The sequence below is a fragment of the Sinocyclocheilus grahami genome, unplaced genomic scaffold (assembly GCF_001515645.1).
Source record: "Sinocyclocheilus grahami isolate Dianchi unplaced genomic scaffold, SAMN03320097.WGS_v1.1 scaffold176.1, whole genome shotgun sequence".
In the NCBI taxonomy this organism is placed as follows: Eukaryota; Metazoa; Chordata; class Actinopteri; order Cypriniformes; family Cyprinidae; genus Sinocyclocheilus; species Sinocyclocheilus grahami.
In genome coordinates, this window is record NW_015505355.1 from 2,082,927 (window position 1) to 2,097,246 (window position 14,320).

Genomic DNA, 14,320 nt, shown 5'->3' on the forward strand with positions numbered 1-14,320 from the left:
CCCCCCACACCTAAATTAAAATGGCTGTGAGTCAAACCCTTCCAGTGCCTAAATGTCAAGAATAAATTAACACTCTCCTGGTGCCGGTGGCTCATGATAGAGGGCCAGCAGTTAGACAGCATGTGCACATTCATCTCACTCTTCTCAGTCTGTATGTGCTCTATAGAAATTAGGGCTGGGAAACTTTTTAATTGAATTAAGTACATGATATGAACTTATTAATTAAGATTTAATCAACCGCACTATCGTATATCATATAATCGTATTTCATATAATTAGTGAAAAAGCCTAAATGTAGATGAATTTATAGACATGCACAATTTAAAGATAATTTACGGATGAAAAATAATTTAATAGGCATTACAAAAAATGTTAAATTAACATTTATTTGCATGTTACATTAAAATGTACACACAGTATTTATTTTATTTATTTTTTAATTTTACTGTTTTTTTTTTTAACCAAGCCACCTAAGAAACATGCTAAGAGAATATTAAGCTCTTGGAGAATTGAAAGGGAACAATTAGGAATACAAATATAATAAATTATTTTATATAAAGTAAATTTGGATCGGTATTATTTTAGATACTATTATAGGTTTATATATATATATATATATATATATATTAGGGCTGTCAATAGATTTTTTTATCTAATTAATCACACCCTTTTTCTGTGATTAATCATGATTAATCGCACACCTCATGAAATTAAGCATAGACCATTTATCTTGTTTCAAATGTTTATTTTCTCATCATTTGCTATATTCAGCAAAGTAAACCAAAAGATTGAAGGGTGATTCTCAAAAATCTGTATTTTCTGCAAGCTTTTTTCAAGATAAATATAGATGTCTTTCCAAAAAAGGACTCCAAAACTCCAAAAGGTAACTCCAAAAGGACACCAAAGAACCAAATGATATAAGGAGCCCATATAAGCACATATGAAAGGGGGAAAAAATGCAAAAAAAAACAAAAATCTGATTTGTATAGTATGTGTACAGTGCAACAGCAAATAGCTTTTTTACGTTTTAGAGAGGTCAAGTTGCGATACCGAACAGGACCACATGGTGATGCCAAAAAAACCTAAACCAACCGCCTGCTGACTGCATATATCTACTACAGTACACACGGATCCATTCAGAATAACTAAACACAGCAACATAAACATGACAAATCAAAACATTATGGTTTTAAATAAAATTAACCATTTTCTTGTTAATTTTAGTTAAAGTTTTTGTCATTTTGTTGTGTTTTTGTCATTTGTTATTTTTAAATATGTCTATAGTGTTTATACATTTTTATTTCAGTTTTAGTTATTACTTTTAGTGCACCAAGTAAAATTTAAAAATTCTAATTTGAAGTTTTTCTTTTTTTATTATTTCAGTTAGCATATATTTTATGTTATATTATTGTTTGTATATAATCCAGGTGACTTGATCTGGCCAAATCATTTTTAGGTGTTAGTAGAATTTTTAGGTGTAAGTAAAAATATTTTGTAATATTTATATATATGAATTAATGAAAGCTGATGCAGAGACCAATGACCAATTTCAGTGTTTTCTGCTCCTTATTCCATTATTAGTGGCATAAATTTAACGGCAGAGCAGCCAGAGACCGTTTGTTTAGGGATTAATTGGACTTGGATGCAGTTGGGTGATCTAATTTGATATTTGGCAGACTGACATTGTAGCATATTTTGTGAATAAGCTGTGCCAGACCATTGAAAGGTTCTGTAAATGTTCTACATTCAAAGGAAACATATTTTGGAAAATCACATCTCTGATGTTGTGTTACTTGTTTTATGTGTGTGGTCGCACTATTATTATTATTACAGAAACACTCCATTATTGCTTCTGATATAATGGATAATCTTTTCATTAAATTAAATATAAATAACATCTTTGGTTTGTTAATTTTGACATTCTCTTGTAATATATTGTCCTAACCAGGCGTTACATAACAAAGCACAAACCGAGTTTTTGTCCAAACTACTTACGACTGTGAAAAGCACAGAGCAATAAAACATTGATGCCTTATTGGTTTCTATTTTAGACAAATCATGCCGAGTAGCTCCGCCCACAGCAAAATTTCATTTGTCCAAAATTTCAGTCGACGTACCTGTATATTAAAAGGGTCATTTCTACAAAAAAAAAAGTTATATATTTGCCAAAAAAATAAATAAATCAACTCTTATTCTGACCCACTGTCTGAGATGATCCATTTTAGGGGGTGTCTCACTTAAGGCTTGTCAGTAAAACAGCCACAGTTCTGATTGGCTAACACAATTACATGGGAAACAGTATTAACACCCCCTCATTATTGCATGTAAGGAAGTGTTTTGAAAACATTATTCATATAAAACCCATCATCTAAAGACAAATCATTATGAAAATGTTTACTTGTGCTTTGTGATGTAGCTGCTCTCAGATATAAAACAGTTGGCTGCTACATCTTTCAACAAAAGTTTCTTTGCAAACTCTCCTTTACACTTTGCCTCATTTACAAGACAATCTGTCATAAAAGACTGTCATAAAATGCTGTACAGATGCTAACATGCTGTTTAAAATGGATGTTGCTTTACTCTTCCATTTGTCCTGTAGTCGGGAGTAGCTCAAGTGCATGAAATACATCAGAAATTGTATATTGTATCTAGTATAGACAAATGCTATATTTGCATGCACAATTTTTGGTTCACTCGGACTGAATTCATTCCGACTGATGAATCTGAATGTAGTGTTTACATGAATGCTAAATAAAGTTGATTTTTTTTTACATGCGCACACTGCACAGATATAGAGTTTCTCACTGTTTGCACATAATAACCACTCTCCTACACTGTTTCTTTATTTGTTTTTAACAGCAGAATTAATATTGTAAGAGCCGTTCGTTCTGCGCGTCATTCGTCATTACACTATTTCTGCGTGTGTTCAAGTGTTTACATGCACTCTCAATCGTATTAGAAGAGGAATAAACCACCCCCTTCAATCCAATCGAAATTTAATTCCGATCGAGCTCAGTCGGATCGATTAAGGTGTTTACATGAAGGCTTTTCAGTCCGATTGAGCCGTCAATCCGATTACAAACGGATTATTTGGTTGCGTGTAAACGTAGCCAATGTCAGTGATAGTAATGGTTTCGATGTGATGCGAAGCAGTGCTCGTGTCTGGTGTAAACAGGTGTCAACCTGTTAAAGGGGACATTGGATGCCCATTTTCCACAAGTTGGTATGATTCTTTAGGGTCTCCATGAAATGTTTGCAAAATACTTTGGTTAAAATTCCTCAATGACCGTGTAAAACAACACCCTGTAAAAAACAGCTCTGTTCACAGTGAGCCATTCCGGTGCATGTCTCTTTAAATGCTAATGAGCTACTGCTCTCCCACTTCTGTTTTTTGTGTATTCGGTGACGCGTTACCATAAAAACAAAACTAATCCACTGCATCTTCAGAGACCCTGATGTTGGGAAAAAATTAAGATTCTTATGTAAGCTTTTAAATCCAAAACACCTGCATTGCTTACAAGACATTGTTGTCGCTACAGCTGCTTGAGTACAGAGAAAATTGCGGACAGCGCACAACTGGCTGAAGGTGGGAATATGTTAATACGGGACAATCCGTCAGCAGTCGTGGGCGGGGCCTGAGCAGTATTATGTCAAACTGTTCAGAAATAATTGAGACCGTTTAGGTTTTTTGGGGATTAATGCAATGCAAGTGGGCGGAGCCTATGGTGCCACTATTTGTTGATATTTATGTCTTGCTCTGGAGGCAGTCATATGCAAATGTGTTTGCCCTTATGACAGCACAGATCCCACAACATCCAAACAAGGGTCATTGTGGGAGCTTATTTACATAAATGCTTTTTTATACTGCCAAAAGATAGGAACGTTTGATTTCTTATGTTATGACCCCTTTAAAGGTCACTAAATGGAAATGCAAAAACAATGACTGTTTTAATAGGGAGTTGACTAGTCGACTAAATGGAACAGCAGCTGCTAGTTCCATTAGACATTGGAAATAATAGTCAACTAGTCGAAATGTAGTATGTTTTTTTTTAAAGATTTTTAAAAATGTATTATGCATTTATTATGATTGGACAGATCAGAGCTGAGGGGAAGTGAAGAGGCAGAGAGATAGGGGCGGGATCAGGAAAGATCCTCGCGTCGGGATTCGAACTCGGGACGTCTGTAGCGCAATAGCACTGTATGTCGGTGTGCTGCCCACAAGGCTATCAGCGCCGACTGTCATTCTAATGTTTTTATGCGGTAAAACAATTATTTAAAGCCAGACATTGCATGCAAGAGTTTTCTTAGTGTCACTTGCCGCTGGCTCAGGGAAACGTCCCCTTGTAAGATGAGCAAGGAGTGGGAGTGTATTTACCGGTTTAGAGGGCGGAAACATTATGAATGAACGGGAACTGACTTACCTTAGAAAGGTTTCATTGACACTTTTTTCTCATGTTATCTCCATATAATGCCTAATAAAATAGTGCTGCTTTGTTTAAAGGGTTCACTGTGGTAACTGCTATATTTCTGCTTGTCCAAAAGCGCCACCTACTGTCAGAGAGTGAATTTTCATTTAATTCAGCCCGTCTGCTGTTTTTGTTGCCACCAATGTTGTAAATTTGAACCGTTTGATGGGAAATAAAATCAGTTTGGATAATAAACGATATCTAGGGATAATAAGATATCTAGGTTTGTTTGACCCCTGTCCACCACTGGTCAGTCAAACAGATAATCTTGGTTAGGATATGGTGTAAAACTAATCCATCTGTCTCTGTCCGGCAGTGTCGGGGCCGAGGAAGGAGGAGGCAGATTCTGGGACGAGCTCCGCCACGTCGGTCTGCCAGACGACATTGACATCCGAACACTCTTTGATGAGTCGGGTAAAAACTTGTTGCAAACTTTACTGAAGCACAGGCAGAGAAAAGCCAACTTTAGAAAAGATGTTGCCTAGACTGTAGTTTAGAGTGCTTCTTGTAAGTAATAACAGGAAAAAAAGATATTATATAAGAAAGTCCAATTTCTATAAAGAAACCACATTTTTTTCTCTCTTATCAAGCCGTTGAAATCCAGTTTGATATGTTCAAATGACTTTTTCCACTGATTGTTCAGAGGATGATTTAAAGAAGTTAAAAACACGTTTGTCAGGAAACAGTCTGAAACTAGACAGTGTAGTCAGACACATCACACTTACTTGAGGTGAGGAACTGAAATTGTTAGTCCAGTAAAATGAAATTGAATGGCTGTTCTGCCAATAACTGTTGAAAAGAAATTATGACATTTTCCTGTAAAGATCCCATGCCATCTTCTGATCCCTTTGCTCCTTCCTTGTGTTTGCAGGTCAGTGCTGGGCTCATCAGAGCTGCGCGCTGTGGTCAAATTTTGTGTGTCAAGCGGAGGATCAATCACTGCTAAACGTGGACAAAGCCATCCACTCAGGGAGCACAGAGGTATGCTGGGATATCTCTGGTTTAGCTGACGTTTGTCTTGGCTTAAGCATGCGAGGACTCGTGAATAAAATAATGACTGTAAACTTTATGCAAATATTACATCACCTCACTGAAGTACTTGAAAGGTTATGCAAATGAGGGTTAAAATGCTCAGCTCTCTTAATGGCGGCATCAAAGTGTGTTTTTTTTTTTCCTTTTGCTGATTGACCATAATGTGTGTGTATTTTAATTTGATCCACGGCAGCTGTCTTTCCTGAAGCTGTTTTAAGATTTTGTCCTATGTGGCTTCCAGCATAGTTGGACACCAGAATGTTGTATTTTTGATGTTGGCCCATATTATCTGTTGGTGTTACAGTTTTTCTTTTTTTTTCTTCTTTTTTTGTATAAATATATCATGCATATTTTATTTCAGTCAATTTGGATATATAATTTTTTTTTATGTTTAGATGTCATCTTTTATGTTTAGACCATCATCTTGCTCTAAATTAGTTGAGCATTAAAAACTGTAAACTGTAATCTTCAGCAAATCTCAAAATAAATTTTCTGATTATTAAAAAAAAAAAGGAAATTCAGTTTAAAACTATTGATTTTAGTTTTTAGTGCTTTATTTTTAATTCATTTAGAGAAATACTGCAGAATTTTTCGACATTAATCAGGTTCCACCAAAACGTTCATATTGGTGCATATAAACAATAACAATGTAACCTGGTCCTATTCAGTTCCAAAATCTCATATGTTAAATGAATCACAAGTCATTTTAAAATAATTATCTCAGTATTATTTATATAATATTTTATTATTTATTAAAGGGGTGGTTGATTGCGATTTCACTTTTTTAATGTTAGTTAGTGTGTAATGTTGCTGTTTGAGCACAATTATACACTTATTATCACATAGCTATGAGAAGCGTTAAACATGGACGCACGTGCAGTTGCCGTACTGTATTAAAGCTTTAATCAGGATAAAACCGTATATTAAAAGCTAACATAAGCTGTAGCATTTACAAATAACAGCGTATCTAAAAGTATGAGACAACAACAAACAAAAAAACATAGGCCGACCATTAAAAGCCGTGCTTGCACAGGTTCTGCACGATCCTCTTCAATAATATCCTCTGCTTCTCAATCGGGCTCAAACTGATAAGCGATATTAACAATGCCGTTGTTTACAATACAACCAAAGCACATGCCGCTGAGGTGAGGGGCGGGACGCTTAGACGCGCACTAGAAGCGGTTTAGCCAATCACAACACACTGGGCTAGCTAACCAATCAGAGCCCATTGCGTATTCCTGAGGGAGGGGCTTCATAAAAGAAGGAAAAGATCAGTGCATTTTTTCAGAGAAGGAACAGAGCGGTGTGGAATAAAGGTAAATTATGTGAAAAATAACGCGTTTTTTTTTTTTTAAACGAAGCATTAACACATGTTAGACTGCACCCCATAAACACAATCAAACCTTGAAAAAAAACAGTCAACCACCCCTTTAATAAATAAAATTAGCTTTTATCTTTGTATTTTTCATTATAATATTATTGATTTCATGTTTTTTAAATGTTAATGCTTTTCATTTGTTTTTGTTTCTTGTTTGTTTGTTTTACTCATTTCTAAACAGTTAACTGAGTTAAATTAAACAGTTTTATATATTATATAATTATGTCATAATTACTATTTTTGGATAATCTAGTCTAGTAAAAAAAAAAGAAAGAAGTTTTTTTTTGTTTACAGGGGCAATGCACATGAATAAACATGGCTGTAAATATGCCAGAATTAGCCAAAAAGGGTATTTTTTTCGTGTGTAGACCTTTGACAGAATGTTAAAAAGTCAACCTAAAAACAAAAGCAGAGCATCTTTTACAAATACAGGAAGAAGAAGAAGAAATTAAATACAAAAAATACAAGTACATAATTCCCCACGGAATCGCACTAATATACAATGATAGGAAGTTATCTAAACAAAATATCGTGCTACATATGAGATAAGGGAGATAGCGACAGGTTAAAAATCTTTTATCAAATGAAATACATTTGACCTCATTTTTGTTTTTTACAATGTACATTTCCGTGTACATACTCTAAATCGGCGCAGGCCTAATTTTTAGTTTATATCTTGTTTAATATCCCTCTAATGACACCTGATAGGGGTGTGGGGCTCTTCATATACCTGCTGACTCGTATGGCCATGCTGCTGTGTTTCTGTGAAAGGCTAGAGCTGGAGGAGGAATCTAACTGGCTGCTAAAGGTCGCCGCTGATCAGCTGTGAAATAGAAAAGGTTACGGCACTCAAAGGGGCTGCGGCGTCATTGGCTTCATCACTTAACACCCCCCCGTGCAGCGACCCTCTCCAATCACATTCCTTAATGGCGCTCTGCCATTTGATCTTGTGAATTAACAGCAATGCTGCATTTAATAGTAAATGCCAGTTCAGAGCTGAAGAAATACGTGTGTGTGTGTGTATGTGAATTGAACGTTCGTGTAAGTGGCTCGTCAGGTTGAGTGGAATCACCCTTAGATGGATGTGCCTAAATCACGCGGTGCTCCATTTGAGCGCTCGCTTCACGCAATCCATTTGCTGTTGGTGCGAAACGAGATGCGGTGAGCAGCTGTAAACATGAGGGCTGACGGTGTGTCACGTCTGGACTCGTCTCACAGTGTTGCTTGACTTTTAGCGGACAGCTGCTTTCGGAGCAGCTCATTAAGCAGGACGATGGACAAAGACGCAGATCGATTCGAATAGAAAAAGGAACACTGGCCTAGTGCTGGTGTTCAGAGGGAAATACTTGCGTGTTTTCAGGAAGCTGTTATGGGTTACAGTTATACTTTATGCCAAATGGAACCTAACATTAGGGAAGAGTACAATTAGATCACCTGACCCACGAAAAAACCTGTCATGTCTTTGTTACTCTGTTAGTGAAATGCCACTGTAGAGCTGAGATGCGTGAAGAATTACATGCTTTTGCTGTCCCTGGATATTTATTAGGAATCGTCTAACTAGTAGCACAGGTTCGAAAGATTATGTAATCAATTCTTCAAGATTCTTATAATACTAATGTGTTGCATAGGTATCAGCATATAATATACATTCTCATTTAGATCATGAAAATACGTGAAATAAGTAAATACTGTGAGGTTGATCTATCATAAGCATGCATAAAACATTTACAATACACAAAACCATATACAAGAAGGTAGTGATCATACACAATGACCTGGGGATATGCATGATAGAAAAATGTGTCTTATTAATTAATGTAAGAAGTCATTTCCTATAGCAGTATGTGTCTGTTTGAGAGGATTAAGTAGGAGGGAAGATTCTCTCGACATACTTTTAGGTTGTAAAGTTTATCTGATCTGGCTGAGGTGTCCTGGTTGCCATGGTACCCAGGGGCCTGGACGTCATTCACAGACATATAGGCATCTGGTGTTGGGTGAGGGGGTTTGTGATTGTTTGTTAATCTAATGAATAATTGATTTGTTAAATCGATTGAACAATTGTGTGTCTGATTGGTCCAAATGCTACAAAATAGAGGGTTAATAAAGAAAAAGGTTAGCATTTTTAAGTTGACCAGTTAAAAATCGTAAAAGAAAATCAAGAATCGGTCAAACGTTCTGAAAAAAAATCGAGATTTAATTTTTTTGCCAAATCGCACAGGCCTACTGCAGTGTGTGTGCATTATAGTTCATTGTGCTTCAGAGTGTTTTAGAGTGAAGCGTGTCACTGTGTTCTCACATGCAACCAGATCAAGATCCAGTGATTTCAGCATCTCAGAACAGCTCTGTTAACTCTATCTCTGCATGTGCGTTTGGGAACACAGTATGCACCAGTTCAATTTTATTTTCACAGTCCAATCGTTTTTTTTTTTTTTGGACATTTCTGTTTTGCTTTATTATTATTATTTTATTTCTATTTGTAGTTTTAATTATTTTAGTACTTCATCTTCAACATGTTTGTTTCAGTTAGCGTTTCTAATTTAAATGTAAGTTTTTCATCTAATTGTTATATTTTATTGTATTAATTTCCGTTAACAAAACTATTTAAATAGTTTTAGTAAATTCTAACAACACTGGTCATTTTCATCTTAGTTTTTTGTTTTTGTAGAAATTCAACTTCGAACTTAGTTTTATATATTATAGAATTATGTCATATTACTGTTAATGTTTAACAGATGATTACCGCATTTGCAGATTTGTAATGAGAATTTGTTTTAGTCTTATCACAGACACAAATGTCTCACTGCACTTTACTGCCATAATAAAAGCTTGAATGTTTAACTCTTGAAATAAATCATAAGTATTGTATATTTCACTAATTACTAGTAACATAATAAGATGAAATAATACATTTAGATTTTACTGAGCAATTGTAATTTAATATTAATATATTTCTCTTAGAAATAATAATTAATAAGAAAATTATTATTATTATATGATACCACTAAGAGCTATTAGGTATGAAGAATTTCAGACAGCAGAATTTCAGTTGAAAATGGTGAAAAGTAAAGTAACCATGATACTATTCAAATTTTATGGCCTTAATTTTGTGGCACTTGTTTCCCCGTGGTATTAAATATTGATATTTATCCTAGGTATAATATGAGAAGTACCAGTATTATGAAAACACTAATGCTGAGGGTTTGTTGAAAAGTATGATGTAAGGGATAGTTGAAATGAAATGAAAATGTACATTTACTTTGAAGTATGGTAAGACTTTAAATATGATAAGAGTTTGATAAGTATGGACTAGAGATGAATTGCTGATAACATTGTTCGTTTATACATTCTGTCTGAGTTGTTTTAACTCCCAGTTCACTAAAAGAATTATGCAAATCTGTATAAAGGCCTCCACAAAGACCCCACACCCCCAAATTAGTGTTGCACAGCGCAGTTCCCAGTTTGCAAGCCGATTCTGAGCACATTTCTATGAAGAATGCAGCAGATTACTGTAATCTGCTGTACTTTACTGTGACTGCATCATTCTCGTTCACACACCTGACTCTGCTCTCAAGTGCACTTGACTTTACTGCACATCTAGATGACGATGACTTAATTTCAATACATGGTGCTGAGATACCGTTTCGTGAATTGGCCCTCTCGTCTGTGGTCTGTGGGAGATTACAGGCATGATGAGATAATTACACATCCGTCAGTCTGTCATCATTGTGGTTTATGTCACAGCTCTCCCTAGCTGTTAGTCTGACCACAGGCTTTACACTGTCAGCTTTCATGTCTCATTGTATAGATTTGTTTGGTTTAATATTAGTTGCCAGATATTTAAGCTTGAATGATAATGATGTGACGAGCAGTTAATGCATGTGAGGTTTCAATTAAGCAATATAGTCTGTGTTTAAAATAATTGATGGGTTTTAACATCAAAACTGGAGTCTGCTTCGTCAGTGTCTCATCAGTGTGACTCTTTTCTTTTATAGCATTGTGCATATTGTAAGCGCCTTGGAGCATCCATCAAGTGCTGTGAGGAGGGGTGTGATCGCTCGTACCATTACCCCTGCGCGGGGGCCGCCGGCACCTTTCAGGACTTCAGGAGGCGCTCTGTCCTGTGCACAGAGCACATTGAGCTGGCCGTCAGCAAATGTGAGAACCGTCTTTATTTTTTGGTCTTTTTATGCACTCTTTCAAAGCGAGACCTTGATGTACTATAAAAACTGACTCGAGACCCCTTTTTAAAAAGAGTGTTGATACTAATACTCAGCCACAAAAAAAATTCATTCCAATTAAATTGATAAATTTATCATTGGAAAGTTCAAAGGAGACATTGAAGAGACTTTTTTTTTTATAGAAATGCTGTAAAACTTATGTCTTATTGTGAAATAGTATTAGAATTTAAAATCACTGTTTTCTACTTTATTATATTTATGAATGTAATTGATTACTGTGATGCACAGCTGAATTGTCAGCATCATTACTCCAGTCTTCAGTGTCACATGAGCCTTCAGAAATCATTTTAATATGCTGATTTGCTGCTCAAGAAACATTTCTGATTATTATCAATGTTAACTGCTTAAAGTTTTTGTGGAAACTGTGCTACTTTTTTCAGGATTCACTGAATAGAATGTTCAAAAGAACAGCATTTTGAAAACTGAAATCTTTTGCGACTTTATAATATCTTTATCAGAATTTTTGATCAATTTATGCATCCCTGATGAACAAAAGTATAACACAGTGTATGACCACTAACATTTACTTTGGTAGCATGTCAATCGCCTCTATTTGATACTCATCACAATTTTTAAAATTATTTTGGATTTTTAATTGTCAAAAAAATCTTTCTTATTCTGAATCTTCTGGATGTTTTTGTTGTTTCGAAAATCACAAAGGATCTCACTGGTGAACAGACAACATAAAAATATGCCTGTATTAAAAATTCCTTTAGAGTAAGGATTCACAGTACATATTGGTTTATTTATCATATCAATAATGGATATTTAATTGGATGTTTAATATAATTAATTAATTATTTAATTAAATTATAAAAGTAATTGGAAATTGGATTAGGTCATGTAAAGTGGGCATAATGTGCACTAATAGTTCACAAGTACACTAGGACCTTGGATTTAAATGGTAAATGAGGTTCACGTTGATTTTCCGCTCTTCTTTCTTTCTCTCAGTTGAAGAAGAGGCGAACTGTATATTGTGCGACAGCCCCGGGGATCTCCTGGACCAGCTTTTTTGCACCAGCTGTGGGTTGCACTACCACGGCATGTGTCTGGACATCAGCGTCACTCCTCTGAAGAGGACAGGCTGGCAGTGCCCCGAGTGCAAAGTCTGTCAGACATGCAAGTGAGTTGCAGCCAAGCTTTGCCGTTTATTTTTCCCAATCTGTGCTGCGTGCCTGCACTGTTACTCATTTCTGTAGAGCCATCCTCAATGGCTCATCTTTATTTTGCTCATGCATCCTTTTGAGGTTGCAAACTTCTGTGGAATAAACAGACACCTGCTCACGTCTCATGTGGGTTTAATGTATAGTCACTAATTAGACGCATTCAATTACATGTTGTATATAAAAATCTATTGGGTAACATACATAGTTAAAAAACTGCAGCTGTGGTTAACAGAACTTTACCGTGAAAAATACAGTAGCAACATTTTAGGTTTTCACTTTTTTACTTTTTATCAACCTATTGAAGTACTAAAATCTCTTTTTTATCTTTATAATGCACATTGACAACCATCAAAAATGCACATGGTAATGAGAGCCATATGATGAATCAAAGCTCATCACACATAGCTTTTGCAAAACCTGAGGTAACTAGTAATATATAACAGATTCACACAGTGTCATTCACACAAATACTAAACACCATCATGATAACACATATAACACAAAAATAATGCAACCATTAATTTAATGACATACATTGTGACATAAACCATAATGTACATAACTGATAAGAAAAAAACAAAGACCGAAACGGTTACTTATGTGAAAAACCATCAAATGTGAATTCTTGGAATATATGGTTTTTCACTGTAAATTATCAGAATGGGAGTCAGAATTTTACAACAAGATTAAAGTGCAAACCTCAAGATGCCTTACTCAAAACAAAAGATATATTTTAAAAATATATCTTAAAATATATATATATTTTAAAAATATCTTAAAAGACGATTTGTTTTTCCCTTACAAAAACCCCCCCCTGTAAATTTAAGAGAATTTGACTAAAATTACATTAAAGGGTTAGTTCACCCAAAAATGAAAATTCTGTCATTAATTACTCACCCTCATGTCGTTCTAAACCCGTAAGACCTCCGTGCGTCTTCGGAACACAAATTAAGATATTTTTTTATGCATTCTGACAGCTCTCTGACCCTCCCATAGACAGCAAGGATCCTTACACGATCAAGGTCCAGAAACGTAGCAAGGAGATCGGTAAAATAATCCATGTGACATCAGGTTCAACCGTAATTTTACGAAGCTACGAGAATACTTTTTGTACGCAAGGAAAACAAAAATAACGACTTTATTCCACGCCACGCGGATACGTTTTCTACGTTGTTTACTCTTTGATTTGAACGAAAACAACGTATCCGCATGGCGCAGCTGACACAGAAGAGCATACGCTGTTTGCGTTCAGTGGATACTCTCCAAAATGGCACCAGGGTGACGCGGAGGAGATGAATTGTTAAATAAAGTCGTTATTTTTGTTTTCTTTGCGTACAAAAAGTATTCTCGTAGCTTCGTAAAATTACGGTTGAACGCCTGATGTCACATGGATTATTGTACCGATCTCCGTGCTACGTCTCTGGACCTTGATTGTGGTAATTACATTGCTGTCTATGGGAGGATCAGAGAGCTGTCAGAATGCTTCAAAAATATCTTAATTTGTGTTCCGAAGACGAACGGAGGTCTTACGGGTTTGAAACGACATGAGGGTGAGTAATTAATGACAGAATTTTCATTTTTGGATGAACTAACCCTTTCAGGGCCAGATTTACTAAACAGGGCAAATTAGCATTAGAGCGCAATTCCATAAAAGCGCCGATGGGTGGGGAAAATTCTGCGGGTGGCTTACTAACAATGCGCACATTAAAGAACACAGACGCAGCCAGATCATTTCCATAATAACCTGCGCAATCTACCAAGAGCAGCGCAAATTACCGCCTGCTTTAAGACGTGCTTTTTTTGGGCATTAAATAATGGCGCAAATACCAGTAATTTGACGAGCGCGAACGTTAGTAAATCGCATTGCGTGATTCATTTTAAAGGGGTCATATGATGCGATTTCAAGTTTTCCTTTCTCTTTGGAGTGTTACAAGCTGATTGTGCATAGATAAGATCCCTGACGTTGCAAAGACTAAAGTCTCAAAACCAAAGAGATAATCTTTATCAAAGTTAAGACTCTGCCATGCCCCCCTAAAACGG

The 14,320-nt window shown here is 35.7% G+C and overlaps 1 protein-coding gene across 1 annotated transcript in view; it reads left to right on the forward strand.

The window, feature by feature from the left end:
* Positions 1 to 14,320, forward strand: part of kmt2cb (lysine (K)-specific methyltransferase 2Cb) — a 134,740-nt gene that overhangs the window by 40,466 nt on the left and 79,954 nt on the right. Inside the window, exons 6-9 of the mRNA XM_016283713.1 lie at positions 4,783 to 4,880; positions 5,338 to 5,447; positions 10,869 to 11,031; positions 12,066 to 12,237. Of these exons, the coding sequence (XP_016139199.1) occupies positions 4,783 to 4,880; positions 5,338 to 5,447; positions 10,869 to 11,031; positions 12,066 to 12,237 (543 nt within the window). The remainder of the gene's footprint in view (positions 1 to 4,782; positions 4,881 to 5,337; positions 5,448 to 10,868; positions 11,032 to 12,065; positions 12,238 to 14,320) is intronic.